The 27,047-nt window shown below is 45.7% G+C and overlaps 2 protein-coding genes across 2 annotated transcripts; one reads left to right on the top strand and one right to left on the bottom strand.

The window, feature by feature from the left end:
• Positions 1 to 1,782: 1,782 nt before the first annotated feature.
• LOC133386527 (6-pyruvoyl tetrahydrobiopterin synthase-like) lies at positions 1,783 to 14,299 on the top strand. The gene is made up of 6 exons (XM_061630190.1): positions 1,783 to 1,930; positions 3,504 to 3,583; positions 6,686 to 6,708; positions 9,680 to 9,736; positions 10,564 to 10,634; positions 12,005 to 14,299. Exons 1-6 carry the CDS (start codon positions 1,842 to 1,844, stop codon positions 12,144 to 12,146), a joined length of 462 nt encoding a protein of 153 aa, XP_061486174.1. The 5' UTR covers positions 1,783 to 1,841; the 3' UTR covers positions 12,147 to 14,299.
• On the bottom strand, positions 12,153 to 18,086 carry LOC133386492 (6-pyruvoyl tetrahydrobiopterin synthase-like). Its single transcript, XM_061630148.1, has 5 exons — positions 17,989 to 18,086; positions 15,666 to 15,739; positions 15,059 to 15,081; positions 14,174 to 14,230; positions 12,153 to 12,179 (listed from the first exon to the last, which is right to left on the bottom strand). The coding sequence occupies exons 1-5, from the start codon at positions 18,084 to 18,086 to the stop codon at positions 12,153 to 12,155; spliced, it is 279 nt and encodes a 92-aa protein (XP_061486132.1).
• Positions 18,087 to 27,047: the final 8,961 nt, after the last annotated feature.

The raw sequence follows: 27,047 nt of genomic DNA, 5'->3' as shown, positions 1-27,047 counted from the left end.
CTTCCTTTCCTGCTTTAATTGATTGTGATAAAAAATAAAAAAAATAAAACAAAACCTTTAGATCCCCCTGATTTCATTTTATACCTCTCCATTGTCCCATCTTCCTTTCCTGCTCACGTCAAAGGGGCAGTGGGGGTGTGGCTGCTCACCGGGGCCTGGGCGGAGCGATGGACGGAGCGATGGCCGCTCTCTGGATGGATCTCTGCGCTTGGGACAGATGAATGGGCTTTGCGATGGATGGCATGGGAGTCTTCTCCACGGATGGCTCTGTGGATGGTGGACTGCATCGTGGACTGCGGACTGGGAACCATGTCATGGATGGTGGACTGTGGATCGTGGACCGGGTGTTGGACTGAGGAGAGGGTGGATCTCTGGACACACTCCTGGATGGTGCTTTGTCCTCCGTGCCATTGGCATGGTGGTGGGGATGGTGATGATGGTGCCGGTGGGAAGCTGGTAGCAGGCGTTTCCAGGGATGTAGCGGAACCCTGCCGAGGGTTCTCTTGGGCACATGTGCCTCTGGGAGGTGTGCGGGTTGTGTTGCATGTTTGGTTGGGGTTTTCGTTTTCCTTTCAAATGCTGCTTGTGAGTGTCACAAGTCTTAGTGGAGTGGGGTAGTGGCTGAGGCCCACCACTCTTTTGTAGGATAGTGTCTAGAATAATACAATTATTCAACCTAAAAAAAAAATTATTCATCCTAACCCTAACCCTTTCAGTAGATTCAGTTAAATCCAGCAATTAAATATATATATATATACTCACTCGCTTAGAAAGCAGAGGAGTCTTTGGAGACGCAGCGGCTTTGAGGGATGCACACCACACACAACTCTGAAACGGAAAAAACAGAGGTGGGGAAGGGAGTTTTGATTGGCTGCCAGCATTTGTGGTTTACTGCTCTTCAGATAGGCGGGTGGCAAGGCCACCTCACAGGGCTGGACAGTAGTTACGTACACATTTCATGGACAAGCTGGACTGAAATCAGTGTCTGTGTCTTTAATTCAGAAGGGATTAAGCAGACTGGCTACCAACACACACACACAGAGATTTTACCTCAGAAAGTACCACATTTTGTAATAGTTCTCCATACTAAAGGGAAGTCTTGCTGAACCAGCAACATGACTCCTTTGCAAACTGACTGAAACGTGCCTCTGCTTTCCAAGGCCTGTTCAGCAACAGCCAGAGAGGGAGCCACGTGCCCTTCCTACCGAGGGAGCACTGCATCCGCAAGCGGCTGATTTAGAGAGAGAAGCAGCTACAGGCAGGCGATTATGTAGAAAGTCATGCGGAGACGCTGGGCTTCCTTTTGGAAGGAGGGAGATGGGAGAGGCACTTTTCAGATTGGGAGGGGGCTGAGTTTGGCAATGCGCTGAGGAATCGCTCAACACCCACCCTAAGTCAATTGAGAGGGCCTTGGGCCTACTTCTCAAAGGCCTCCTATTCTGAACAGTGTGGTTTATATCAGATGCTCTTGGAGGTCGTTGATTCATAGGGTCACCATACGTCGTAATCGGCTTGAAGGCACATAACAAATTAATCTCAGGGCGCCTACCATGCAACTCTAATCTTTCTAACATTTTCTTCCACAAAGACCATCTGTGTAATGCGTAAGGGCAGTGGATGCATTGGGAGACTGGTCTTGGCACCGGCTCTGCAGCTCTTGCACAAACTTTCCAAACAGCAACAAAGCTGTTCCCTCGAGGGCAGAGGGAGATAAGGAGGTGTCAATGGCCGCTACTGAGCATGCGTCCTCGGCGCCCTGCGCAGGCTCAGTACCGCCGTGAAACCTTGAAGCGCAGGCCCGGCGGAAAAAAACGAGAGAGTGTCGCCTGCCTGGCGTTGCTATGGAGACGCCTTTGCGCTTCGCTGGGCCTAGCCGCCTGGCTAGGGTCTCCCGCTACGTCTGCTTCAGTGCCTCCCACCGGCTACACAGGTGCCGGGGGCGCGGGGGAAAGATAACCAAGAAGCGCTCCTTTTTGGCTGTTTGCTGAAAATGTGGGGTGGGGGCGAGCTGTGTTTGTGCGCATGCGCAGGAGTGGTTGTTGTTTTTTACCCCCGGGGTGGGGTGGCGTTGCGTGTGTGCTCCCTCCTTGCCTGCTTGTACACCAAAGCTCAGCCTAGAAGTCTTTTTGCAACAAGGTCGTGGTTGAGACTCCTAGTTCTATGTGACGTTAAGGTTAAAGGAGACAGTGCCTCTGAGTATGTGCAAAGTGCTGAGCAAATAAGCAATATGGAGGTATCCCACTTCTTAAAAAAATTACAGTGTGTGTTTTCGACATCGACACCACAGCAGCAAGCATGTATAGGAAGTGTTCAGAGTGTATTGTATGCATACAAGAAAGGATGATGATTGGTTGACATTTTTTTCCTGTATGTCTTGGAGTGTGGCTGTGTGTGTGTGAAAGTTGGTGCAGGGGCTCAGCCTCAGAATGGTTGTCATACCAAAAGTGAGCTGTCAAGCAAGGTATAAGGATTATGGACAGTATCTTTGAGCATGTACAGTGTGTCCAACTCATTTTGTTGCAGAGCAAGATAAATGTGCTGGGTTTTTTTAAAAAAAAAAAAAATTCCCCAAGGTTTCATTTATACTAGGGCTGAGCCTTGGAATCTGCTTGCAATACCAAAGTGAGTCATGATGAAATTGGGGAGAAGGGAAAATACCTTTGAGCATGCGCAAAGTACATCCTTCCCTCTCACCACTGACCAACCACAGTTGTATCTTGCTCACCTGCTCAGTGCTAATTCACCCCTTTACATGGTGTGAGGATTAGGACATGCTGTTGTGTCTCATGGAAACATGCAAAAGAGTGAAAGTGGAGAGCTGTGTTTCCAAACATGAAGTGGACATGAGCGAGGGAGGTGCAGCCAGCTGCGTTTCTCAGTCCTGCATCTCTGCAGTGTTGGCGGTAGAGGAATGATGGACCTAGACGTCACCTTTCCCTTTTGTCCTCTACCCCCAAATCAGGGGTGGGGGGGCTGACTTTGTAGCTTCTTCAGGTCTTGCACTTTTACTAAGAAATATTCAGTGTTGGACTCAGTGGGGCCTACTTGTGAGTAAATGTCTTCAGGAATGACTGCAATCCTTACATGTGAAAATGTTCCCCAAATTATTTCTGCAGCTAGTTACGTGTATTTTTTCATCCTCTAAAAGAGCCTGACTATTTTTTTTGCCTTTTCATTATATTTGATTGCGAGCTGTCCTTGAATCACCCAGTCTAGATTCCTATGATTTAAAAATCATGCAAGTAAAAGCTCTGGAAAGGAAGTGCTGGTCATGAAGAGCAGTGCTCTTCTAAAATGTCTTTGTCAAAAAAGAAAAGGGAGAACAAGCTCTGCTTTCTTCTGTGGTGATGGACATGCATGGAATGAAAAACTAGCCTGAAATGTGTATAAAACTGGTGTTAAAACTGTAGGAAAAACAAAAGCTGGCCCACCGCACATATTTAAATCAGTGAAAATATGCACTAGTAACTAATTATTTAATGCAGTCCTTCTCCCCTCCACAGCAACTTGCTGAGTGATGAAGAAAATATGAAACTTTTTGGGAAATGCAATAACCCCAATGGACATGGACACAACTACAAAGGTGAAGACCAGCTAACCTGAATACTCATCTACAGCCACAGCAGGGTGTAGTTTTAAAACTCCTGGTATTAGGATAGGATTTGAGCCAAGAGCCTTACCGACTAAACTCTTCTAAAGCGGGCTTGTTTGTACTTATGCCTGATAAGCTTGGTGTATTCGATGTGGTATATAATGGAGGAGGTATTCATGTGCAGGTGATATTCCTTTGGAGAATATCTTCTTCTACCTTCTGTGAAAGCATATGTGTTGGAAACCTTGCATTGGAATGGAAAATTAATGTGGATTGGAAAGAAAAAGACTACTCTGCACACTTGTTTTTTTTGCAAAATCCATGTGAATTTTGCATTCTTGAAATAAGATTATTTCCCTGTAGAGGAAAATCATTAAATTACAAGATGCCCTTTGTGGAAGTCAACAGATGTTTGGTATAAGAAGGGGGAATAAATTGTAACTATTTGGTATCTCCAGACCTCCTGTGTTGGCTGTGGATCTGTTAAATGAGCCTTTGGGAGGGACTGAAGGTGAACATAAGAACATAAGAAGAGCCTGCTGGATCAGGCCAGTGGTCCATCTAGTCCAGCATCCTGTTCTCACAGTGGCCAACCAGGTGCCTGGGGAAAGCCCGCAAGCAGGACCCGAGTGCAAGAACACTCTCCCCTCCTGAGGCTTCCGGCAACTGGTTTTCAGAAGCATGCTGCCTCTGACTAGGGTGGCAGAGCACAGCCATCATGGCTAGTAGCCATTGATAGCCCTGTCCTCCATGAATTTGTCTAATCTTCTTTTAAAGGCGTCCAAGCTGGTGGCCATTACTGCATCTTGTGGGAGCAAATTCCATAGTTTAACTATGCGCTGAGTAAAGAAGTACTTCCTTTTATCTGTCCTGAATCTTCCAACATTCAGCTTCTTTGAATGTCCACGAGTTCTAGTATTATGAGAGAGGGAGAATAACTTTTCTCTATCCACTTTCTCAATGCCATGCATAATTTTATACAAATCTATCATGTCTCCTCTGACCCGCCTTTTCTCTAAACTAAAAAGCCCCAAATGCTGCAACCTTTCCTCGTAAGGGAGTCGCTCCATCCCCTTGATCATTCTGGTTGCCCTCTTCTGAACCATTTCCAACTCTATAATATCCTTTTTGAGATGAGGCGACCAGAACTGTACACAGTATTCCAAATGCGGCCGCACCATAGATTTATACAATGGCATTATGATATCAGCTGTTTTATTTTCAATACCTTTCCTAATTATCGCTAGCATGGAATTTGCCTTTTTCACAGCTGCCGCACACTGGGTCGACATTTTCATCGTGCTGTCCACTGCAACCCCGAGGTCTCTCTCCTGGTCGGTCACCGCCAGTTCAGACCCCATGAGCGTATATGTGAAATTCAGATTTTTTGCTCCAATATGCATAATTTTACACTTGTTTATATTGAATTGCATTTGCCATTTTTCTGCCCATTCACTCAGTTTGGAGAGGTCTTTTTGGAGCTCTTCGCAATCCCTTTTTGTTTTAACAACCCTGATCAGCAAACTTGGCCACTTCACTGCTCACTCCTAATTCTAGGTCATTAATGAACAAGTTGAAAAGTACAGGTCCCAATACCGATCCTTGAGGGACTCCACTTTCTACAGCCCTCAATTGGGAGAACTGTCCGTTTATTCCTACTCTCTGCTTTCTGCTTCTTAACCAATTTCTTATCCACAAGAGGACCTCTCCTCTTATTCCATGACTGCTAAGCTTCCTCAGAAGCCTTTGGTGAGGTACCTTGTCAAACGCTTTTTGAAAGTCTAAGTACACTATGTCCACTGGATCACCTCTATCTATATGCTTGTTGACACTCTCAAAGAATTCTAATAGGTTACTGAAACAGGACTTTCCCTTGCAGAAGCCATGCTGGCTCTGCTTCAGCAAGGCTTGTTCTTCTATGTGCTTAGTTAATCTAGCTTTAATAATACTTTCTACCAGTTTTCCAGGGACAGAAGTTAAGCTAACTGGCCTGTAATTTCCGGGATCCCCTCTGGATCCCTTTTTGAAGATTGGCGTTACATTTGCCACTTTCCAGTCCTCAGGCACGGAGGAGGACCTGCGGGACAAGTTACATATTTTAGTTAGCAGATCAGCAATTTCACATTTGAGTTCTTTGAGAACTCTCGGGTGGATGCCATCCGGGCCCGGTGATTTGTCAGTTTTTATATTGTCCATTAAGCTTAGAACTTCCTCTCTCGTTACCACTATTTGTCTCAGTTCCTCAGAATCCCTTCCTGCAAATGTTAGTTCAGGTTCAGGGATCTGCCCTATATCTTCCACTGTGAAGACAGATGCAAAGAATTCATTTAGCTTCTCTGCAATCTCCTTATCGTTCTTTAATACACCTTTGACTCCCTTATCATCCAAGGGTCCAATCGTCTCCCTAGATGGTCTCCTGCTTTGAATGTATTTATAGAATTTTTTGTTGTTGGTTTTTATGTTCTTAGCAATGTGCTCCTCAAATTCTTTTTTAGCATCCCTTATTGTCTTCTTGCATTTCTTTTGCCAGAGTTTGTGTTCTTTTTTATTTTCTTCATTCGGACAAGACTTCCATTTTTTGAAGGAAGACTTTTTGCCTCTAAGAGCTTCCTTGACTTTGCTCGTTAACCATGCTGGCATCTTCTTGGCCCTGGCAGTACCTTTTCTGATCTGCGGTATGCACTCCAGCTGAGCTTCTAATATAGTGTTTTTAAACAACTTCCAAGGATTTTTGAGTGATGTGACCCTCTGGACTTTGTTTTTCAGCTTTCTTTTTACCAATCCCCTCATTTTTGTGAAGTTTCCTCTTTTGAAGTCAAATGTGACCGTGTTGGATTTTGTGGCAATTGGCCAGTTACATGTATGTTTAATTTAATAGCACTGTGGTCACTGCTCCCAATCGGTTCAACAACACTTACATCTCGCACCAGGTCCCGGTCCCGGCAGAGGAAGATGAGATAGAAAGGGTTTTTGTTTGTTTTTTCCTGAAATTGATAAGTATCTCTGTGTATGTTATCCTAATTGTTTATCTTATCTTGACACCCACCCTAACTTGGTATTTTTCTTTTTTTTTCCCCTGTCCCTCCCCCCCAGTGGAAGTAACTGTGCGTGGAGAGGTAAGCGTGGTCTTTTCAAGAGTTTGCAATATGTCTCAGATGTTTAGGCACCAACATGATTTTTTTAAAAAATATTTTAATAAAGAGGAACACAGTCACACTACTTACAACAAAATAGTAAACCTCCCTCCCTCCCCCCCCTCCTTTGCAATCTGCCCATGGTCAGTAATTACTTTTACATTTTTTATTTTTTATTATTATTATTAGTTTATTTATACAAAAAAAATAAACAGGTATAAAAATACAATAATATACAATATAAACAATACAATATACAAAAATTAAATTAAATGGAAACAACATTCCTCTTTACATCCTTGCATATCATAACAGAAAATTGGCTCATGACAGTTACAATTCCAAGAAGGCATGAAAGTCCAGAAGGTGTCCAAGTACCGGTTCCAGCATGATATTTCTAGGTTCTAGTTATCTACCAACCTGGGTTTTATCCAGTCTTCGCTTTGCAACATTTTGGCCTTAGTAAAGGTACTGCCCATACTGTGGTTTTTGGATTTCAACCTAGATGGAGGTTTTTCTCGGGAACTGCTAGTGTTGAGGGTGGAAAAAATGGGTTTCCTTCATGTTGGGGAAGGGAACATCTGGATCAGGCCAGTGGCCCCTCTCGTCCAGCATCCTATCCTGTTCTCACGGTGGTCAGCCAGATGCCCTTTCTTGGGAAGCCCACAAACAGGACTTGAGTGCAACAGAACTCTCCCCTCCTGTGGGCTCCAGCATCTGGTATTCGGAGACATACTGCCTTCAACAAACTCGCTTCTGATTCTGGATTCTCCAACACCCCTGGGTTCACTTTCAGGGCACAAAACTGTTTGCCATGTGCATCCGGGCTTTCCTTCCTTGCTTCCAAGCTGTGGTGCCTCCCTCCTCCAGCTTCAGAACTGGGACTGGGCATCCTTTCCAGGTGAAGTCCAAGGGTGATCTCTACACCAAGAAAGCTATAATTGTCTACGTCTTGTGATTCTGGCAGTTGTTTCTTCATTACTCAAAGATGTGAAACTGTTGCCGTGATGGTTTTTGTCATGGAGAGAATACGGGGAGGAGAAGACAAAAGTGGTCCAGATTATTGCCAAATGGCCAGAGCTGAGCAGCAGAGCCCCTGCTTTGCATGCACAGGTTCCCAGATTCAGTCCCCCACATGGGAATGCTTTGATTTGGATTCCTGCATTAAGCAGGGGGTTGGACTTGATGGCCTTATAGGCCCCTCCCTATTCTACTCTTCTGTGATCTGTAGCGGAAGGGTTTTAAGTTAGCAGGTGATGGAAACATCCTCTTCTTGAGAACCTGGAGAGCTCCTGGCAATCAGAGTAGACCATACGGGGCTAGCTTCCTGTTAGGGGCTATGAGGGAGTTACAAGGGGACATATGTAGAGGACAGGGAAGCCTCATGCCTTGAGTTTTCCAGTTTGGGGCATAAAGCATCAAGCGTGCCGGAAGTAATGTTGTTTCTGTTTTACCGGATCCCTTTGCCTTAAAAAAGCCCAGGCATTAATTTCTGATTTCTTAGACCCAATTGTACTGGGAATCAGATAATTGCCTTTTCTGAGTGAGAAAAGTTCCAGAGCTTTTCCAGAAAGCTGAAGGGTAAAATTCTGACGTTACTGTCTTGAATAGATCTGGTCTGCAGTTTGATTTAGAACTGTGTCTTGCAGGGAGGCGGACTTAGCGCAAAGGAAATGCCTGAAAGAAGAAAAGCCAGTCAGTTAAAACAATTTCTCTCCCTCCCGCTCCCCGCAATCTCCCTTCTCAGTTTTGATTGCAACGTCAAACTTTTTGATAACAAACTCGAACATAGCAAACTTCCGTCCATCACTGGGAGCTCCAGACAGGCTTCCCTAATTTCTTGCAGCTGTCGAGGGTGCTGTGAGGGTGCATACACTTTTCTTTGTTGTCTAAAACAGAATTTCTCCCACATCAGGGCTGCAAAATCTTACGTCTGTGGCTTATAACAAGTCTCCCCATCAGGCAGAGCTCATGTTCTCTCACCAACCGTGAGAGATCAAAGTCCAACATACTTGGCAAAGTGTGAGCTGCAGAAAAGTTACATTTTGGCTCTCACTGGGGCGGCAAGGCCTTCTGCTAAGGCTGGTATTTAAACAGGCTATTCAAAGAGTCGTTACGCAGTGTGAGATTTTGGTTACCAACCTGTTCATCTTTGTTATGGACTAAGGCTGAGAGGTGGTCACAGACAGACAAATGTCTTTGCTGGTTCCATTATGGAATATGTAGCTTTTCTGCTCCTTCCTGCTCATAGGAAGAGCCCTGCTGGATGAGGCCAAGAGCCGGCTACTCTAGCACTTTGTCCTCACAGTGGCCAGACAGATGTCCCAGTGGGAAGGCCACAAGCAGGAGCTGAGTGCAAAAGCCCTCTCCCCACTTCCAGTTCCCAGCAACCGGTCTTCAGAGGCCCCCAACAGTGGGAGTGGAGTATAGTCATTGCTGATAGCCTTATAATCCTCCATGAATTTGTCTGTTCCTCTTTTAAAGCCATCCACGTTGGTACCCATCGCTATAGCTTGTGGCAACAAATTCCAAAGTTTTACTGCATGCTGTCTGTGTGAAGTCCTTTCTTTTGTCCCTCCTGAACTTTTCAGTGTGCCGTTTCATTGGATGGCCCCGAGTTCTAGTGTTAGGAGAGAGAGTGTGTGAGAGAAAAACGTTTCCCTGTCCACTTTCTCCACACTTAGGTGTGTTTCGTGAAAGAGGAGCTGTTGTGGCACTCTCTTCTTGGTACGTGGCAGTTCCCCTTCTTGCGTTGAACCTGCCCCATCTTGCTCATTGGCCGTGGGATGTCGCCATATTTGCCAGAAAGTTGCATACAGTTTTGGACCGTAAGCTGAGCCAGTTTTTCTCAGAAGCCCCGTGGATGTCAGACAGTGGGCCTTCCTGATGCCTTTGCTTTTAGGACTGCAGCCAACAACTCTCAGTTCAGACTCTGCTTGCGTTTGTCTTGCAGATTGATCCTATTACAGGGATGGTGATCAACCTCACTGATCTGAAAGGCTACATGGAGGTAACAACACTGTGTTTTCATTGAATGAGTGGGGGTGGGCAGGCGGTGAGCGCAACCTTGAGGGCTTGTGAGAAGAGGCAGGGGATGCATCAGCCTCCTAAGCCAAGGCCAGAGGTAGGTGGCCGATGAGTTGCTTGTCTCCCTCGATCTTAGTGGCGGGGATGTATCCTCCGGAGCAATATGTGTCGCTACTCTGGGAAAGGTTCCTCAGTGGGAGACTTCTGTGCATGAGAGTTCTTCTGAATCCTGTGCAAGAATGTTGGGGACTCAAGAATTGGAGCAATGAAATATTTCTCTCCCACCTTCCTACATGAGATGCAGATCATGAGATGCAGCAACCTGATCAGAAGCAACCCACTGAAATAGACATAATTAGGCACCTATAAGAAGAACCAACAGCCAGTATGCAAACAGAGCAGGCTTTCGTTCATTTTTATTTACATGTTATTAATTATCCAGAGCTTGGAAAAGTTACTTTTTTGAACTACAACTCCCATCAGCCCAATCCAGTGGCCATGCTGGCTGGGGCTGATGGGAGTTGTAGTTCAAAAAAGTAACTTTTCCAAGCTCTGAATTACATGTTTGTTATTTATTATTACTAATACCCTTCGCTAGGGAGCTCAAGGTGGCCTCCCCATTTTGTCCTCACAGCAGCCGTGTGAGGTAGGCTAGGCTGAGAGATGGTGACTGGCTTAAGGTCAATCAGTGAGCTTCGTGGCTGAGTGGGGATTTGAATCCAGGTCTCCCAGGTCCTAGTCCAGCACTCTGACCCCTACACCACACTGGCCATGGACACAGCTGCTCAACCTCCCTTCTGTCTTTCTCAGGAAGCTATTATGGAGCCTCTTGATCACAAGAATCTGGATAAGGATGTCTCCTATTTTGCCAATGTTGTAAGGTAGGCGAACCTCCCCCACTTCATGATGAACCGGGGCTGTTCCTCTTGCACGATTAATCTTATATCTCTCTTATTAGGTAACTAGCTTAGTGGATTGTGGGAATGGTGTAGGCATAATTTAATCTTGATGTCAGCAAAACGTTTGACAAAGTCCCCCGTGATATTTTGATAGCATGCAGTCTTCATCCGAGGTGGGCGACCTGTGGCCCTCCAGATGTTGCTGAACTCCAGCCCCATTGGCCCCAACCAGCTTGGCCAATGGCTAGGGATGGTGGGATTTGCAGTTTAACAACATCTGGAGGGCCACAGGTTGCCCACCTCTGGGCAGGTGATAATACAGTCGGGTAGTTTCTACAGTGGGTTGGAGAACCCAAAGAGAGCTCACCCGTTGTTCCTCATCAAACTGGGGGAAATGTCCAAGCAGGGTTCAGTCCTGGGACTCAACAGCATCTTTATTAGTGACTTAGATGATGGTTTGGACAGAATCCTTGTCAGATTTGCAGATCACACAAAACTGGAATGGGGTTGCTAATGCCTCAGAAGACAGGAATAAAATTCAGAATGACCTTGGCAGAATGGGACTTGGGCCAAAACTACCAAAATGAAACTCAGCAGAGACAAATGCAGAGTACCGTTAGATGTTGTACTCATGGAAAGAGGGGCTGGGTGCGTGAGTGAGTGAGATGTTGATTGCTTGAGGGGGAAAGGTTAGCTTCTAAGGCATAGTGCCTGCACACTTGTAAGCTGTAGCCAGCAATGAGGGCTAGAAGCTGGTTGTGTTGAAACCAAGGAATCATCCATGCCCTGCACCATATGGAACAGCCATGCTTGGAGTTTTGTACAGCTGGATTAAAGGGCAGCAGTGAGCATTAGGAGTTACCTGGGATGGGCATTCCATCTCTTATTTCTCAGCTGGTCTTTCTGAAGCTTGTCGGATTCCTTTGCCAAGGTTATGGTTTATCCTCAGATGTGCAGCCATCCTGCCTGATTAACACCACACTGATTTGGGTGGAGGATCTGTTTTGATGCAGTTGCAGTACTTGTGGCTGGGGTAGCCCTTGCCAGTGTCTACTCTTACTGAAGAGGGCAAATCTTCCTCGGCAGCAGTTTCTAATATGAGTGCCCAGATAACCTGTTTTGGATTAGCGCAAAAAAAGTTTTATGAAACTCAAAAATAATTGGCAAAAACATTCAAAGATGTGTGTGGAAGGGTATAAAGGTTACGTCAACAGAGGACTCTGGTACCTCATTGTGCAGTGATCTGCAGCAGCTTCTCTCTCTGGAGTAGGAACATCTGAGGTGTGTGTGAAGATGACAGAAATCTACACTAGAAGGGCAGAATAGCTAACTCTCACAGTTTTTCCTTGCAGTACTACAGAGAATGTTGCTGTATTCATCTGGGAAAACCTCCAGAAGTGCCTTCCTAAGGGGACTCTTTATAAAGTCAAAGTATACGAAACAGACAAGAATGTTGTTGTTTACAAGGGAGAGGAGACTGTTCCTGAGAAATGAAGACATTCATATCTTGATGCCTTTGAACTGGTGCTGGAGAAAGAACCCAATCAGTCAGTGGATTAATGAACATCATCTGACAAGTGTAGCCATCAGACATATAGACTGTCGTCTGTTTGTTAAAGATATTCTATAAGAGAAGGGGATATTTTATGCAGTTCTATGCTGTTGGAATTTGCTGCTGGTTTGATGTTTTTAAGTCAAAGCGTCCCGTTTCCCCCCCCCCAAACAGTGAAGAAGATATAGTTTCTGTGTTCTTTTGTATCTGTATCCATTTAGATGGCACAAGAGAAGATTCACGCCTTTTCAAAATTCAGAGTTCTCACTCTGACTGGCAACAGATTATCAGTCAGAGGCAGAGAAGGTCTTTCCTTTCACGTGCCACCTGATCCTTTTATCTCAGGAGTGGGGAACCTCTGCCCTGCAGGCCCAGTACAGGCCCCAGTTTGGCCTGCAAGGCCATTTTCCCCAAATCAAGGCCACCTCTCCCACACGATGTCATACGTGGCATCAGGCCTGGGGCAGTTAAGGACACAACTCCAAAGGAACAATCGGGTGCTTAATATGAGCTCCTAATTGCTGCTTGGCAAATGGGGCTCATTGACCCTGCCGATCAAGTGATTAGCACTGACAGCAAGCCCCACTGGGATTGGCTGCACTATGGAGCTTGTCGGGAACTGCGTAGTGCAATCAAGAGGGTTTGCTGCTAGCTGGAGACGCTGTGGATTAAACTTGGGGCCATCTGCATGTACTCCCCCATTGAGTTGGCTGCGGTCTCTTCCCTTTACTCATATATAAGATTATAAGAAGAGCCCTGTACCTGGATCAGGCCCAGTGGCCTATCTAGTCCAGTATCCTGTTCTCACCGTGGGCAGCCAGATATCTATGGAATCCCGCTAGCAGGACCTGAGTGCACTCTCTCCTCCTGTGGTTTCCAGCTATTCACAAGCATGCTGCCTCCGACCATGCAGGCAGATATAAGGGCCCCCACTTCAGATCTGCCATGAACTCAGATCGTAACCTTCGGCAGGCCACCCTTTTTGGTGTCGGCCTTGTGATATGGGGATAACTATTTCCCTCTCTCTTACGGTATTGTTGAAAGGACCACAGGGATAATGTGTGCAAAGTGTCGTGCTATATAAAAGTTAATCATTGTTGTTTTGTGCTGCTTCCACTGAGATGTGACCAGTAGCCATTAAATGTTGTTTAATTAGTGGATTTTGATTCTTCTCCCCCTCCGCTTCTTTTGGTAAAGAGAAAATAAGAAAAGCCACAAAAGCGTAGTTGTGCCCATTAACATCGATCTTCTCTGATTTGTGTTGAACACCACCCAAAGAGCTTCAAAACTAAATGGTATGATAAGAGTTTGATAGAATTATTCATGGTGTGGAGAAAGTGGACAGTGGACAACCTCTCGCATAATACTAGAGCCTACTCGGGTCATCCAATAAAGCCGAATGTTGTAAGATTCAGAACAGGCAAAAGAAAGTACCTGTGCATGGTTAAACTATGCAATTTGCTCCCACAGGAGGCAGTGATGGCCACCAGCTTGGAGGGCAATGGTAAACCCCCTCTGAATACTGCTTACCATGAAAACCCTATTCATAGGGTCGACATGAAGGCAGTACATTTTCAAAAGAGGAGTAGGCAAATTCATGGAGGATAAGGCTATCAACGGCTACTGGCTGTGGTTGGTAATTGAATCTTAGTGATCAGAGGCATTAGGCCACAATGACAATTACCAGTCACTGGAGAACAACAGCAGGATGGAGTTCTTGCTTTCACCCCCTGTTTGTGGCCCTCCCATTGGGGCATCTCTATGTGGCCACTGTGAGAAAGAAGGTGCTCTGACCCAGCAGGGCTGCTCTGTTATGTTCTTAGGCTTGCTTCCTGCTCAGAGTAACAAATGGATTGCCCTGTAAGAGGCTGCCTCTGCTTTGCCCACTTGGTCCCATACCACGACTCGGGTCTGAGAGGTATCTATAACAATGATGTGCAAAAGGGTTTACTTGGAACTGTGGAATTACCTGCATATATTCCTGAAGCTTGTAAATATTCATGAACATGCCACTGATGGGGTCGATCTGTAAGGCAAGTTCAAACAACAACAATTTATTCATTTTTGTTTCAGGTGTGTATATATAGCTTCATATTCGGAATTTCTAAGTGTTGTATATAAATGTACAAAAAGTTTTATTGTTATTTATTATTTGATTTATATCCCACCCTTCCTTCCAGTAGGACCGCAGGGGTTGTTGTTAAAATCACAACATATCTTTTATTTTCCCAGCTCTCAGAGCATTCACAGCCTACCCTTGTGACCAAGCACAGGACCTGGGACTGCTCCTGGGTATTTATTATTATTATTATTAGCAGCAGCAGCAACAACAACAATAACAACTACAAGAGGGATCAACCCTAGGAAATATGACAAGATGTGCTGATGGACATTATTGTGATCTAAAAAGGAATGGAGGAGAGATTTTTCAATGGATATTAGCTTGCAGAGACAGTCTACCTCGAAATGCCAGGTGCTACGGACAAAGGGCAGGGGAAAGACATGGCCATTGTGCCCAGGTTATGTGTGGCCAGAGGCACTGGGCTGGCTGAATGGCTGGAAGCAAAAGGCTGAACTGGATGGAGATGGCTGAAATCCAGCAGGGCAGCCCCTATGAAAAAATGAGGGGCTCTGATCTCTCGGCCATGCATTGAAACATGACAGCCGATGCAAATCTCGATTCTCAAACATTGCTGAGAAGTTCAGATCCTTGTAAAAGCACAACATCTGTTTTTAAAACGAAACAGAATAAACAAACAACAATAGGGGGTTGGACTCGGTGGCCTTGCAGGCTCCTTCCAACTCTACTATTCTATGAGAACAGCAAGGGAGATAAGACGACAATAAAGCATACCTGTCCACGTATGGTTGCTGTCACTAAGTAAAAGAGGAGGGAAAAGGGCAAGGGGAGGAGTTGTTAACATTCATTGCAGTCCCTACTGAGTACCACAGCAAACAGTTGAGAAAAACACATCTCTAGCTGAAGCTCATCTTCTCTGCAACAACAGAAAAGATGGATGGGGGGGGGATCAAGCCTTTCCAGGATTGCTCCCCCCCCCAATAAAACAGCTCCCTGTACATAGAAAATGAGCATGGCAGGCAGACCTAAAGCGCTGCTAGTTTTCTGCATGCAGTGTATTCCCTCTTCTCCAGTGGAAGAGCATTCAGATATACAGCAGCCCTGCACCCTAAAGCGATGCAGTCCAGGAAAACCTTTACTACTCAGTTTTGCCAACTGAAGCTGAGTTTACCCCATTTGATTTCACTCCCCCGCAGTGTGAAAATCTCTGCTCACATTCCAGTTTTCTCAGGAAAAAAATGTCAAACAGGATCACTTCCTGCAAAGAGGAAAACTTTTCCAATGTTGGCCCATCCCCAGTTCACCTGCAGAAGAATTTGTTCTGGGTCTTAGCACAGAGGCAGCATGCAACAAAAACTCACTGGAAAGGCCTCCTCTTTACCTCTATAGTTGTGCCCATGGCTCTGATTGCATTTCCCAAAAAGCTTCCTATTCTCATCATCATTCAGAGATTTGCTGGAAGAAAGGGGGAGGGGAGATAGAGGGAGAAACATCCAACGTGAATAAGATGGCAAAAGCAGGAGAGAAAATCCAGTTCCAGACAGGCATAGAAAATAAGCCTCTTAGACATATAAGCTACATCTATTATCAGTGGTTAGCCAGGATAACTAAAAATGGAGCCTCCATGGTCAGAGGCAATATAGCACTGAATACCAGGGGAAAGAGCCTCCCTTAACTGAGCCCTGTGTTGCTTCCCTGCAGCTGCTTCCTCCTTTTATTACTGCATTTATATCCCACCTTTTCTCCAAGGGGTTCAAGGCTGGCATACACGGTTCTCCTCCCTCCCCATTTTAGGTTAGGCTGAGGGAAACAGCGACTGGTGAAGCTCCAGTGAGCTTCATGGCTGAGTGGGGTCTTGAACGCTGATCTCCCAGGTTCTAGTTCAGCACTCTGACTGCTACGCCTCTTGTCCCACCAATACAGTCGTTGACAATTCCTGACTTTCCCCTTCACTGAGACCCATCCTGTCCAGGTAACACAAATAATAATACCCAATTACTGCTATTGTGGATGGTCACGGTGCTTATTTGGCATGTCGTTGAGCTTTGCATAGATGAGGGGTGAGCAGGCGTCTCACATCTACTTTGCTTGATACACAACCCCTGTGATCCACGAACCAGAACTTCACCCCCAAAAAACTTTTTTCAGCTCAGCCATCTACAGTATTTTTATTGTTGCTATTGTTAAACAATTGGGAATCAGAATCCTCCTTGATCTACTGCACATCACTCAGAGATCTACCAGCAGATTCTGATCTGCCTTCTGTTCACCCCTGGATAGACATATCTCACGCAGCACCTTTTGCATTTCATTGCCTTTTGCTCTGCCTCTCTCTCTGTGTATGTGTGCTACATAACACTTCATTTGTCTGATGAAGTGGGCTCTAATTCAGAAAAGCATCTTCCACAATAAAAACCTGCTAGTCTTTCTTTCAGGAGCCACAAGATTCTCTCTCTGTGTGTATTTGTGTATGTGTTTTGCAAGAGACTCTCAGACTGCCCCTTCAGAGGAATTTGTCCTCTGAACAGGGTGGGAAGTCCACTTCTTAGATCTCTTTGCAGGCCACGCAGCATTAGCTGGAATCATTTTCTGTTTTCTACCGGTGCAAAGCAATTCTTATTCATTCTGTCCCAGAACTTGGTTTGCCAGCTTACATGGACCAGCCCCAATTCCTGTGCCTTTAACTGCAGGTGGGGAAAATGCATTTTTTAGGTATCTTGAAAAGCTTCCATCAATGGACAACCTTTCCCAGCACCTTGTTCCTCAGTTTAGAGTCGACTTGGACAAAACTCTCTGTTTTCCTTCTGATGCCATCGCCTGCCTTTTCCCAGTGCTCAGCCTGCCCTTAATGTCATTGCCAAACTCAGGCAAATAAACCCTCTTTTCTAGAGAACATGTCCCAAATTATCTCCCTTTTTACACCCATCTTGGCCCTACTCTCTTTCCCAGGCCATCTGCTTGCTCCCTATCTTGTTCAAGTGATAAACTTGCACGGAGGCCTGTTGGACCCTGAAGACGAGCCGGCTGGTTGTTGCATGAATTTTTGTCAAGTGTGTGAAGTGAACAGAGGAAAAGCCAAGCAACCCAATGAAGACAGAAACCTACAGAAATGAATGGGACAGCTTCTGAGTCTCCTTCGACTTTGCCTCTCGCCATAGTTGTGGAGTGGGGCATATAAATTAAAAACATTTAAATTGTTTTTTTAAGTGTTTTAAAATGTGTATATTTGTTTTTAATTGTTGTAAACAGCCCAGAGAGCTTTGGCTATGGGGTGGTATACAAATGTAATAAAGGAGGAGGAGGAGGAGGGACAGTGGAGAGAGCTGAAATTAACACATCCTAATGGTTCATATTGCATGGTTGAAATAAAGGTTATGGATGAGTCTCTTCCCAGATGTTGGGTGGGGACCCCCTAGCCGTTCTTGCCCTTCAAACCAAACCTGGTTAGAATTTTACCCTTTGAATTATATGATGGTTAGCACAGAGATGCCATCTTGGGCAACTGGTTCCTTGTACTCAGAGAATTGTGGGTAAAGGAATTATTCACCCCAGTATCCATTGCACACGCACACTGTTCCAAGAGGCCGCATCCATCCTCTTTCCCAGGGATGGGAAAATCCTGGGTGCTTGGTCACCTAGGCACCTATGAATCTGAAATATATCCCCCCTCCTAACCCTGCATCATCCAACTTTCCCATGGTTACCTGCTCGGTCTATGGGCGGCTGCAAAGGTTTCTGTGTGTGAAAGGAAGGTAATCTTGGCCGTGGTATTCAGCTTGCTGTCTTCTGCTACACTCTCCATTGTTAGGGGCAGTCCCGGGAGCTGATCTGCTGATAAGACCCTCAGGAGAGGCATGAATAAATGTACTCACAAGTCGTCATATGATCAGTGGCAATCAGATGGGAAACATGATTCAAGTAGTGTATCTCCTGGCCCAAATATCTTTGAATAGAATGACCATCCATAACCATTGCTTTTTGTTTTTGACCGGTTAATTCAGCATATCTCCTTCTTGATTAAAGCCAGGATCGACATGTGCTTTTTAAAAAAAAATTAGTCTAATGGTTGTCTAATTTGGGTTGGGACTCTTCGGAAAAGGAGACGCTACTATGGAGGGTGCATTCTAAGGTCAGGAGAGCTGCTTGTTAACACATACCCCTCAGTGTTAGGCTGTATCACACCCCATACATTTAAAGCACGTGGCTTCTCCCCAAAGAATCCTGGGAACTGTTGTTTGTTAAGGGTGCTGTGAGGGGTAAACTACAGTTCCCAGGATTTGGGGGGGAGAAGGCATGTGTTTTAACTGTATGGTATGTATGCAGCCTTAAATGGATCATTTGTATTTACATTTCAGACATTTTGTCATGGATGAAATACAAATAAATGTGGTTTTGGCTCAGAATGGGATTCTGGAGATTTATGATAAGCTAGGTAGCTCAAATCTAAATTCTTGCTTTGTTACTCTGAGTCTGCAAGCTCAGCTCCACCCTCGGGGACAATTTACTTTAGCTGACAAACTGTTTAGGAACTGGCAACGGGTTTACCATAATTGCCAATCAATGTTGCTTTATGCTTTCCAAGACAATCAGAATGCAGGAACAATTGAGAGCTTACTTTTGAAATCTGGAGGGAGATTAGACTTAAAATCAATCAAGTGCCTCCCAGATAGGGAAAACTTCCACTGTAGAGCATGCAATGTCAAGAGATCCCAGCCACTCAGAGTCAGTGTTGGTAAGATCCAAGGCTCATCAGAAATGAGGGGCTTCAGCTAGTGACAAATGCTATGAGTTGCCAACTAAAGGCAGTTTTGTCAGCAGCAGAAAACTGAGCCAGGCTTCTGGGGTTCTGCAGAGGTTCACAACTGCATTTCCAGGCTCAGTTTAAGGTGAGCTCTGGATAGCCTGGGACTGAGTGGCGTCCTCTACTGTTCCTACCGTCCACCGCGGCCTGTAATATCACCAGAGTGCCCCTTAAAGTTTAGAAACAACCTAGAGTGCCCGAAGAGCTGGCTTTTGGAAAGGATTAGACAAATTCACGGATAGGCCTATCAGTGGTAAACCTCATGTTCAGAGGCGTTCTGTCTCTGCTTACCAGAAGCTGGGGGCAAACAATAAGGGAGGTTATCTCCATATTGCTTTGCTAGTGAGAGTCCCAGGGGCATCTGGCTAGCCACAGTTGGAGACCAGTTGGAGACCCGGGAGGGCCGCAAAGTAATCCAGAGGGGGCCACGAACAATAAAGAAATGAATTAAAAAAAAAAAGTCTTCCCTCCCTGGACACTGTCTGCTCCCCACTGCCACTGCAGATGACACCTTGCTCCAAACGAGAGGAGAGGACTTTTACTGAAGCACCAGAGTGTCTTTCAGGCGCACCGGGGCAGGTATCTGCCTATAAAACACGTGGCAGATGCCAAAGGATGCTGTGGGTGGCGCTACCACAAAGAAGAGGGGAATTACTATCACCGACTCCCGTCTCCTAGCACTGCCACTGCTGCTGATACCCTTGCTCAGAACGAGAGGAGAGGGCTTTTCGTGAAGCAAAAAGAAGCAAGGCTGCAAGGAAAGGCTGCTTTCCCCCTTCCTTCCTGGCAGCCAGCCTGCCTGCCTTTCTTGGCTCTTGATTCACTGCCATCTCCCTTTAAAAATTACTCTTACTACTGCCCAGATCTCGCCTTCAGCCCAGACGGAGCCAAGGAGCAGTGAGGAAGCTCAGGACTTGCTTGCCCCCCATTTCTGCAGCTGTGTGTGTGCGCCAGTGTCCCTCCTTTCTTCCACCTACACTCTGCCCCCCCAACCTCTCTACAAGACTCTGCAGTACTTGAGGGTTTCCCCCCCTCCCACGGGCCCAAATACATGCCTGCCTGCAGATGCTTACAGGAGGGGCAGGTGTGTTTCTGTCTGTGTGCGCTGATCTGTCTTCTGTTCCGTTCTCACTCCCCAAATGCACGCTAACCAAGTCATCAATTCTGATGATCATCCCAAGGCCTAAAAGCACTAGCCCCCCTATTCAATTTATCCATCCTTTTGTCTTCACAATCTATCATCCCCACCACTATCACATTGCTTCTTCTTCTTCATCATTAAAAAGCTCAGCAGGTTATTGCAGCTGAAATGTATTTATTTATTTAATAATTATTGCATTTATATCCCACCTTTCCTCCAAGTCGCTCAAGGTGGTGCCCATGGTTGACCCCTTTCCATTTTATCCTTACACCAACCCTATGAAATAGGTCAGGCTGAGAGACTGTGTCTGGTCCAAGGTCATCCAGTGGGCTACATGGCTGGGTGGGGATTTGAACCTGGATCTTAGTCCAACACTGTAAACCAATGGTGTTGGAAGACAGGACTGCACATCTTCAGACTGTGTTTGTGTGTGGGGGGAGAGGAGGATACCAATTTAATTGGACCTTTGCGTTAAGAAAAGAAAGCAACACCTCCCTGTCTTTTTATGGAGCTTTTTATGGAAAGGGATATTTGGAGATGTGATTTTGCCATGCACCATTTTTTCAATTAACAGAGTCTAAAATTACAATTAGCATGGGGGGGGGGTTGTCACGAAATGTTTTGAGTTATAAAGGGGGTCCCATACTCATAAACGTTGGGAATCACTGCGTTACAGGAAAGGTGGGACATAAATGTAACAAATAAATAAGTTTAAGCCTGCTTCTTTTTGAGTTCCATCTGTTTATTATATGATCATTCTGGGCTCCTCCAACACCACAGCTGAGACAGGCTCCACCAGCTTGGTCAGAGAAGCTGCTGGGCAGCAGGTTGGACAGTACACCAGCAGCAACCCTAGTTTACTGTCTCCTTGGCCCAACAGCAGATGCAAGCCCTCACAGCCAACTCCAAGAGAGACTGGTTTCCTGGTGACAGAGATGGAAATTCTGTAGACCACAGCAACTCCTCCCCCCCCCCTCCGTCCCTGCAGCCTGTGCTGGTGTTGCACCGAGTATCTAGATGGGCAAAGCTGGGTCAAATCAATTCCTTCCACCTCACCCACCCAGGTCTCAGTAATGCACACCAAAGTGTGGTCTTATTGTGTACTGATCTGGCATTAAACAACAGCACACACAGGCCACAGTTGCTCATCTGCTGGGCTCAGCAGATGAGCAGTGAGGAACCCGTCCATGAGAGGAGTGGGAACGAGGCGTAGATAGCCTTGTCCTCATCTTCTATGGTAGTTCACCACCTCCCCATGGCCATACCTCCCTCTACCCATGTTCATTGAAATTGCAGTGGCATCACCCATGTTCCTCCTTACTCTTAAACACCTAATATGGACACCGCAAGAGCCTACCTACTGGAACCAGTTATCCCAGTAGGCCTCTGAGAGAATTGGGAACAGGCAGACCCACTCAGTAACTTTCATACAGGGTATATCTATTACCCCCCCCATCTCACACACAGGGAGGGCCAGCCTTCTGCCAGTTGCAGACTCTTACTCTGAAGACATCTGGCAATTTCTCCTATCATTCAGTTTACTGCACAGGCTCTCACCCTGAGCAGGAACTACACATGCAGCATATGCCCTCCCCACTACCAATCTCCTCTAGATTGGTCTAAAAAAAATGGCAGAGGGTAGCACCTTCACCCTTGGGACTCCTCAAAGGCAGCTGGGCTTTTATGCCCCCTGACACAGCCAGGAGCTGATGCAAGAGGCTGCAAGATTGCCTGTACCCTCTTTCTGGAGCCAGGGCCAGGCAGGGGGTCCAGTTGCGGCATGGATTCGTATAATGGCATGGCCATATGGGCTGTTCTGTTTTCAGTCCCTTTCCTAATGATCCCCAACATAGAATTTGCCTTTTTCACATTCCATTAGCTTGTTATTATTTATTTTATTTATTATTTATTGTGGTTTTGAATAACAGTCAAGCCTCTTGGAAGATTTGGTCCTCCTGACTTTCCCTTTCCATTCCCATTTTTATCACCTCCTCACTTTTGGCAAGTTTTGTCTTTTGAAGTCAAAAGTGTATTGGATCTAGAAATGTCACCTCTTTGTCACGACATGAATATGCACGTGCCCAGTCTATGTGAAGGTTGTTGAAGTCACCCATTACTTCAACATCTCCTCCTTTGGATGCTGCCCATCTCAAGATCACCTTGGGCACATACCCCAGCAGGACAACAGTATGTCTCCAGGACTAAATGACTTGTGGGGACTGGTATTTACCACCCGCAGGGATTTTGTGGAGAAGTGTGCCTTTTTGGGGGGGCAGGGGTGTTTCTACTTTGATTTTTTGTCATCTTTAACATAGAGTGTCATCATGCCTTGTATGCCCTTCCTCCGGAATAAAGCAGCATGGAAAAAAGGTCCAAGGGCCACATTTCAATTCTGGGAAACCTTCTGAGGCCCACATGCCAGTGATGGGTGGGGCCAGAGGCAAAACTGGGTGGAGCGATTAATGTAAACTTCATTGTTCTGCAGTAGCTAGTTTCTACACAAACTCACCCACCCCTTTTGATTCTCTATCCTGACAAGCAAGAAGCATCAGTAGAAATTCAGAAGTGCAGAATCCCTTCGTGAGAGTCACAGCCATGGCATGCCCCCTTCTGAGATTATAGAAAAATCTGGCCAGGCTTGAACAGTGCCTTGTGCTTCTCTATCATTGGCAGAAATATTGCTTGAATTACTGAATTCCGTGTCTACACATTTAGCTCCTGCTGCTACCAAACTGCATGAGGATCTAGATGGAATGCTATCCTCAGGATTCACTGTCTCTTCTGCAATTACAGAAATCTCACTCTCTGCAACTTGGCTTTCTGAAGCAAGAACTAGTAGGAATTCCTTTCACTCTAAGTGGCTCCAATCAACAGAAAACAAGGAAGCAAGTTGGAAGACTCTTCTCAGTGGCTAACACACTCTCCTTTCATGCTGATTGGCTCGTAGGATGCTGGAGACTCCCCACAAAGTAAGCGGTCTAACATCCCCTGAACGACTACACCCGTGCGCATGATCAGAGTTCAAACACACATCTGCATTGGCAATCTGCCAACTCCTCAAGACACACCTGTTTAGGTATGCTTTCCCTGCATTTGAACATCTGCTTTTAATTGGTTAGACTGTTTATTTTTAACTGTTTAAATTTTTGGCTTTTCACTGGTTTGTTTTATTATATATATTAATTAAGGAGGTTTTAATTGAATTGTAATTTGGTATTTTGTTATGTATGTATTTTATAATCGATTTTATGTTGTAAACCGAAGGCATTTTGGCATATAAGTGGTGCATAAATCAATTGATAAATAATAAAAATAATAGCTATCAATATCCATTATCACTCTCAATCAATATGTCCCTTAGCCAACACCAGAGGATCCACCTGTCCAGCAGCAGGAAGAACCCCATAAAAAGAGTCCAAAAGCGTCAAGGGGAAAGAAAACACACATGTTCCAAATGTGGACATAAAACCTATAAATTATCAACCCTGCTTATACATATGAAAGTCCATATGGGAGAGAGGCCTTTTAAATGCATTGAATGTGGGCAAACCGTTGCGTATTTCACTTTGTCCCGACTGCAGAAGAACAGCCTTGCGTTCTCATGGTGGAGCAGGTTGTCTTCTGGGCACCAGGGGCAGTCTGTGACGGGCAGCCTCAGGATGTCGTAGAGGGCTGAATGTGGCAATAAAAATAAACAAAAATAAAATATAAGTAAAATATAAATAAAAAACAAAAATAAAATAAACCAAAAGATAAATAGACCAAAACCTCCTCTCCTCATATTCCAACCACTCCTTCTCTCTCTCCTCCACCTCCACTCTCTCCCACTTCTCCTGACTACCCCACACGGGACATCCCTAGTTGGTGGCTTTTAAGCCGGCAATGAGAGATGTCACAAAGGAGGGCGGGTACCTGTTGCCTTGGCAACCCTCCTCCCTGGACCCCGGGCAATGGCCCCTCCTGAGTCTTCTGGAGGCGTCTTCAGAACTTGGAGGCCCTGCTGTCCCTCCAGCATCCCTTTCGGCTAAATACCTCTGTTTCTCTAATGAATCTGGTTGTTCTCCATTAAGCAGCTTTTCTGAAGGGAGATGGTCCCCCTAGACTCCTTTTATATCCAGTGGGAAACTCAGCGCTCCCCAGTTTAGAGGCTCGGGGGCAGAGCAACTGCTGTGCCTGCAAAAGGTCCTGGCTCAATCCCCAGCTGACAGAACTTTGTAGGCTTCAGTGACTGCTCTGAATTTTTTTCTCGCTTCGGTCTATTTCTCTGCATTGTTTTCAGGGTTTTCATCAAATGACTGGAGCAGCATTGGTTGGTGAAGGTTAGCTAGGACTAACTTTGGGGACCAAAAGTGTCTGGAGGGACCAGAGCTTGGAAAAGTTACTTTTTTGAGCTACAACTCCCATCAGCCCAATCCAGTGGCCATGCTGGCTGGGGCTGATGGGAGTTGTAGTTCAAAACTTTTCCAAGCTCTGGGAGGGACCATTGTTCAAAATAGGTGCAGAGGATTGCTGGGGGGGGGAGATTTCAGGTGCGGCTTGGAGAGTATCAAACTAGTGGGAGCAGCATTGCTTAGTGGGGGGGCTAGGACTCACTTGGAGGGCCGCTTTGACCCCTTGGAGCTCCTGCCCAGACAGTTGATTGAGCTGTGCAAAGATCCTTTTAAAGTTCCTCATCTCTGCTGCCATCTCAATATGCTGCTGCCCCAGAAATGTCATCACAGCTGTCGTCAAAACACTGCCTTCTACCTTCCCACACTCCATTTTGTTTTTAGCCCAAACCTCAGGAAATCCCTGAGTCCACGGATCCTCTGCTGACAGAGCAACAGGTAATGGCACCTTAAGGGCAAGACATCTGTGTATTGCTGAGATTTCTACTGGTCCCTCCTCCGTTTGCCACAAAAGCCCATTAGCGAAATCTACAGAGATTTGATTCTAACAGAGAAAGGGGGTCCCAAGAATACCCTCTTCTCTCCCTTGACGTAAAGCACTTTCTATCTTTCCCTGCACAGTTCCAATTGAAAAGGGGATCTCCTGCCACACTTCAGCCTCCTGAAACTCGCCTCCATACCCTCTTAAACTCACAGTTTGCCCAACTGGGAAACCGCTGTTTACTCACTCAGGACTTAAAACATTTACCGCTGCTCCAGTATCTATCAGAACTTGGAGTACTATTCCCGGTTCCCCTATGGTAGCCCTCACAGTTGGTCTGCCCCACAAATCTGCATTCAATTTTGCCACAATTTTTACAAGGGCAGATAGAACCGGGCCTCCTTATGAATGCTGACGCACCTCCTGCAAAACCCGTTCCTGTTCCTCACTTCGGGCTGCAACTGAAGTTACTGGCATGTCAGAAACAGGAGGGAGAGGAAGGGGAAAGGACACTCTTCCCACTGTATCCTGTGCTTGGGCTTTCACCCTTCCTGCTAAAATAGCCATTAAAGCAGGAATAGGTTGCTGATGAAGCGCATTCATGTTTTCTCCCAGCTCCTTGAGTGTCTGCCAAATCTGGATCCTTACAGGGTCCATGAAATCTATTTTATTATCCCCAGCAGGGTCCCCGAATCACCTTCCTCCTCCAGGCATGCAAAATTAGGATTAGAATTAGTGTCCAAATTCATAGCCATTGTGACTGTGAGGATAAATGCTTAAAACATTTTGAGTTACATAACCCCACCCACCTATCCCTATCTTGTATGGAATAGAAGATATTTTTTAACACTTCTGTTCTTGGTAAGGAACAAACCACAGTTTGTTGTAAATGTCCAAACTTGGCAAATGCTGTTTTGTTCAAACCACTGTTTATCACAGGATATCAAAGCATGCTATTCCCAGTCTCTATGTATGGATGTGAAATTTGGACAGTGAAAAAAACCGGATAAGAGAAAAACCAACTCATTTGAAATGTGGTGCTGGAGGAGAGCTTTGCGCATATCATGGACTGCGAAAAAGACAAATAATTGGGTGTTAGAACAAATTAAACCAGAACTATCACTAGAAGCTAAAGTGATGAAACTGAGGTTATCATACTTTGGACACATCACGACATGACATGATTCACTAGAAAAGACCATAATGGTGGGAAAAACAGAAGGGAGAACATAAGAACATAAGAAGAGCCTGCTGGATCAGGCCAGTGGCCCATCTAGTCCAGCATCCTGTTCTCACAGTGGCCTACCAGGTGCCTGGGGGAAGCCCGCAAGCAGGACCCGAGTGCAAAAACACTCTCCCCTCCTGAGGCTTCCGGCAACTGGTTTTCAGAAGCATGCTGCCTCTGACTAGGGTGGCAGAGCACAGCCATCATGGCTAGTAGCCATTGATAGCCCTGTCCTCCATGAATTTGTCTAATCTTCTTTTAAAGCCATCCAAGCTGGTGGCCATTACTGCATCTTGTGGGAGCAAATTCCATAGTTTAACTATGCGCTGAGTAAAGAAGTACTTCCTTTTGTCTGTCCTGAATCTTCCAACATTCAGCTTCTTTGAATGTCCACGAGTTCTAGTATTATGAGAGAGGGAGAAGAACTTTTCTCTATCCACTTTCTCAATGCCATGCATAATTTTATACACTTCTATCATGTCTCCTCTGACCCGCCTTTTCTCTAAACTAAAAAGCCCCAAATGCTGCAACCTTTCCTCGTAAGGGAGTTGCTCCATCCCCTTGATCATTCCGGTTGCCCTCTTCTGAACCTTTTCCAACTCCATAATATCCTTTTTGAGATGAGGCGACCAGAACTGTACACAGTATTCCAAATGCGGCCGCACCATAGATTTATACAACGGCATTATGATATCGGCTGTTTTATTTTCAATACCTTTCCTAATTA

This window comes from Rhineura floridana, chromosome 6 (genome assembly GCF_030035675.1).
Source record: "Rhineura floridana isolate rRhiFlo1 chromosome 6, rRhiFlo1.hap2, whole genome shotgun sequence".
NCBI classification, from domain to species: domain Eukaryota; kingdom Metazoa; phylum Chordata; class Lepidosauria; order Squamata; family Rhineuridae; genus Rhineura; species Rhineura floridana.
Note: the sequence above shows the minus strand (reverse complement) of the source record. Positions and strands in the feature narration are given on the sequence as shown.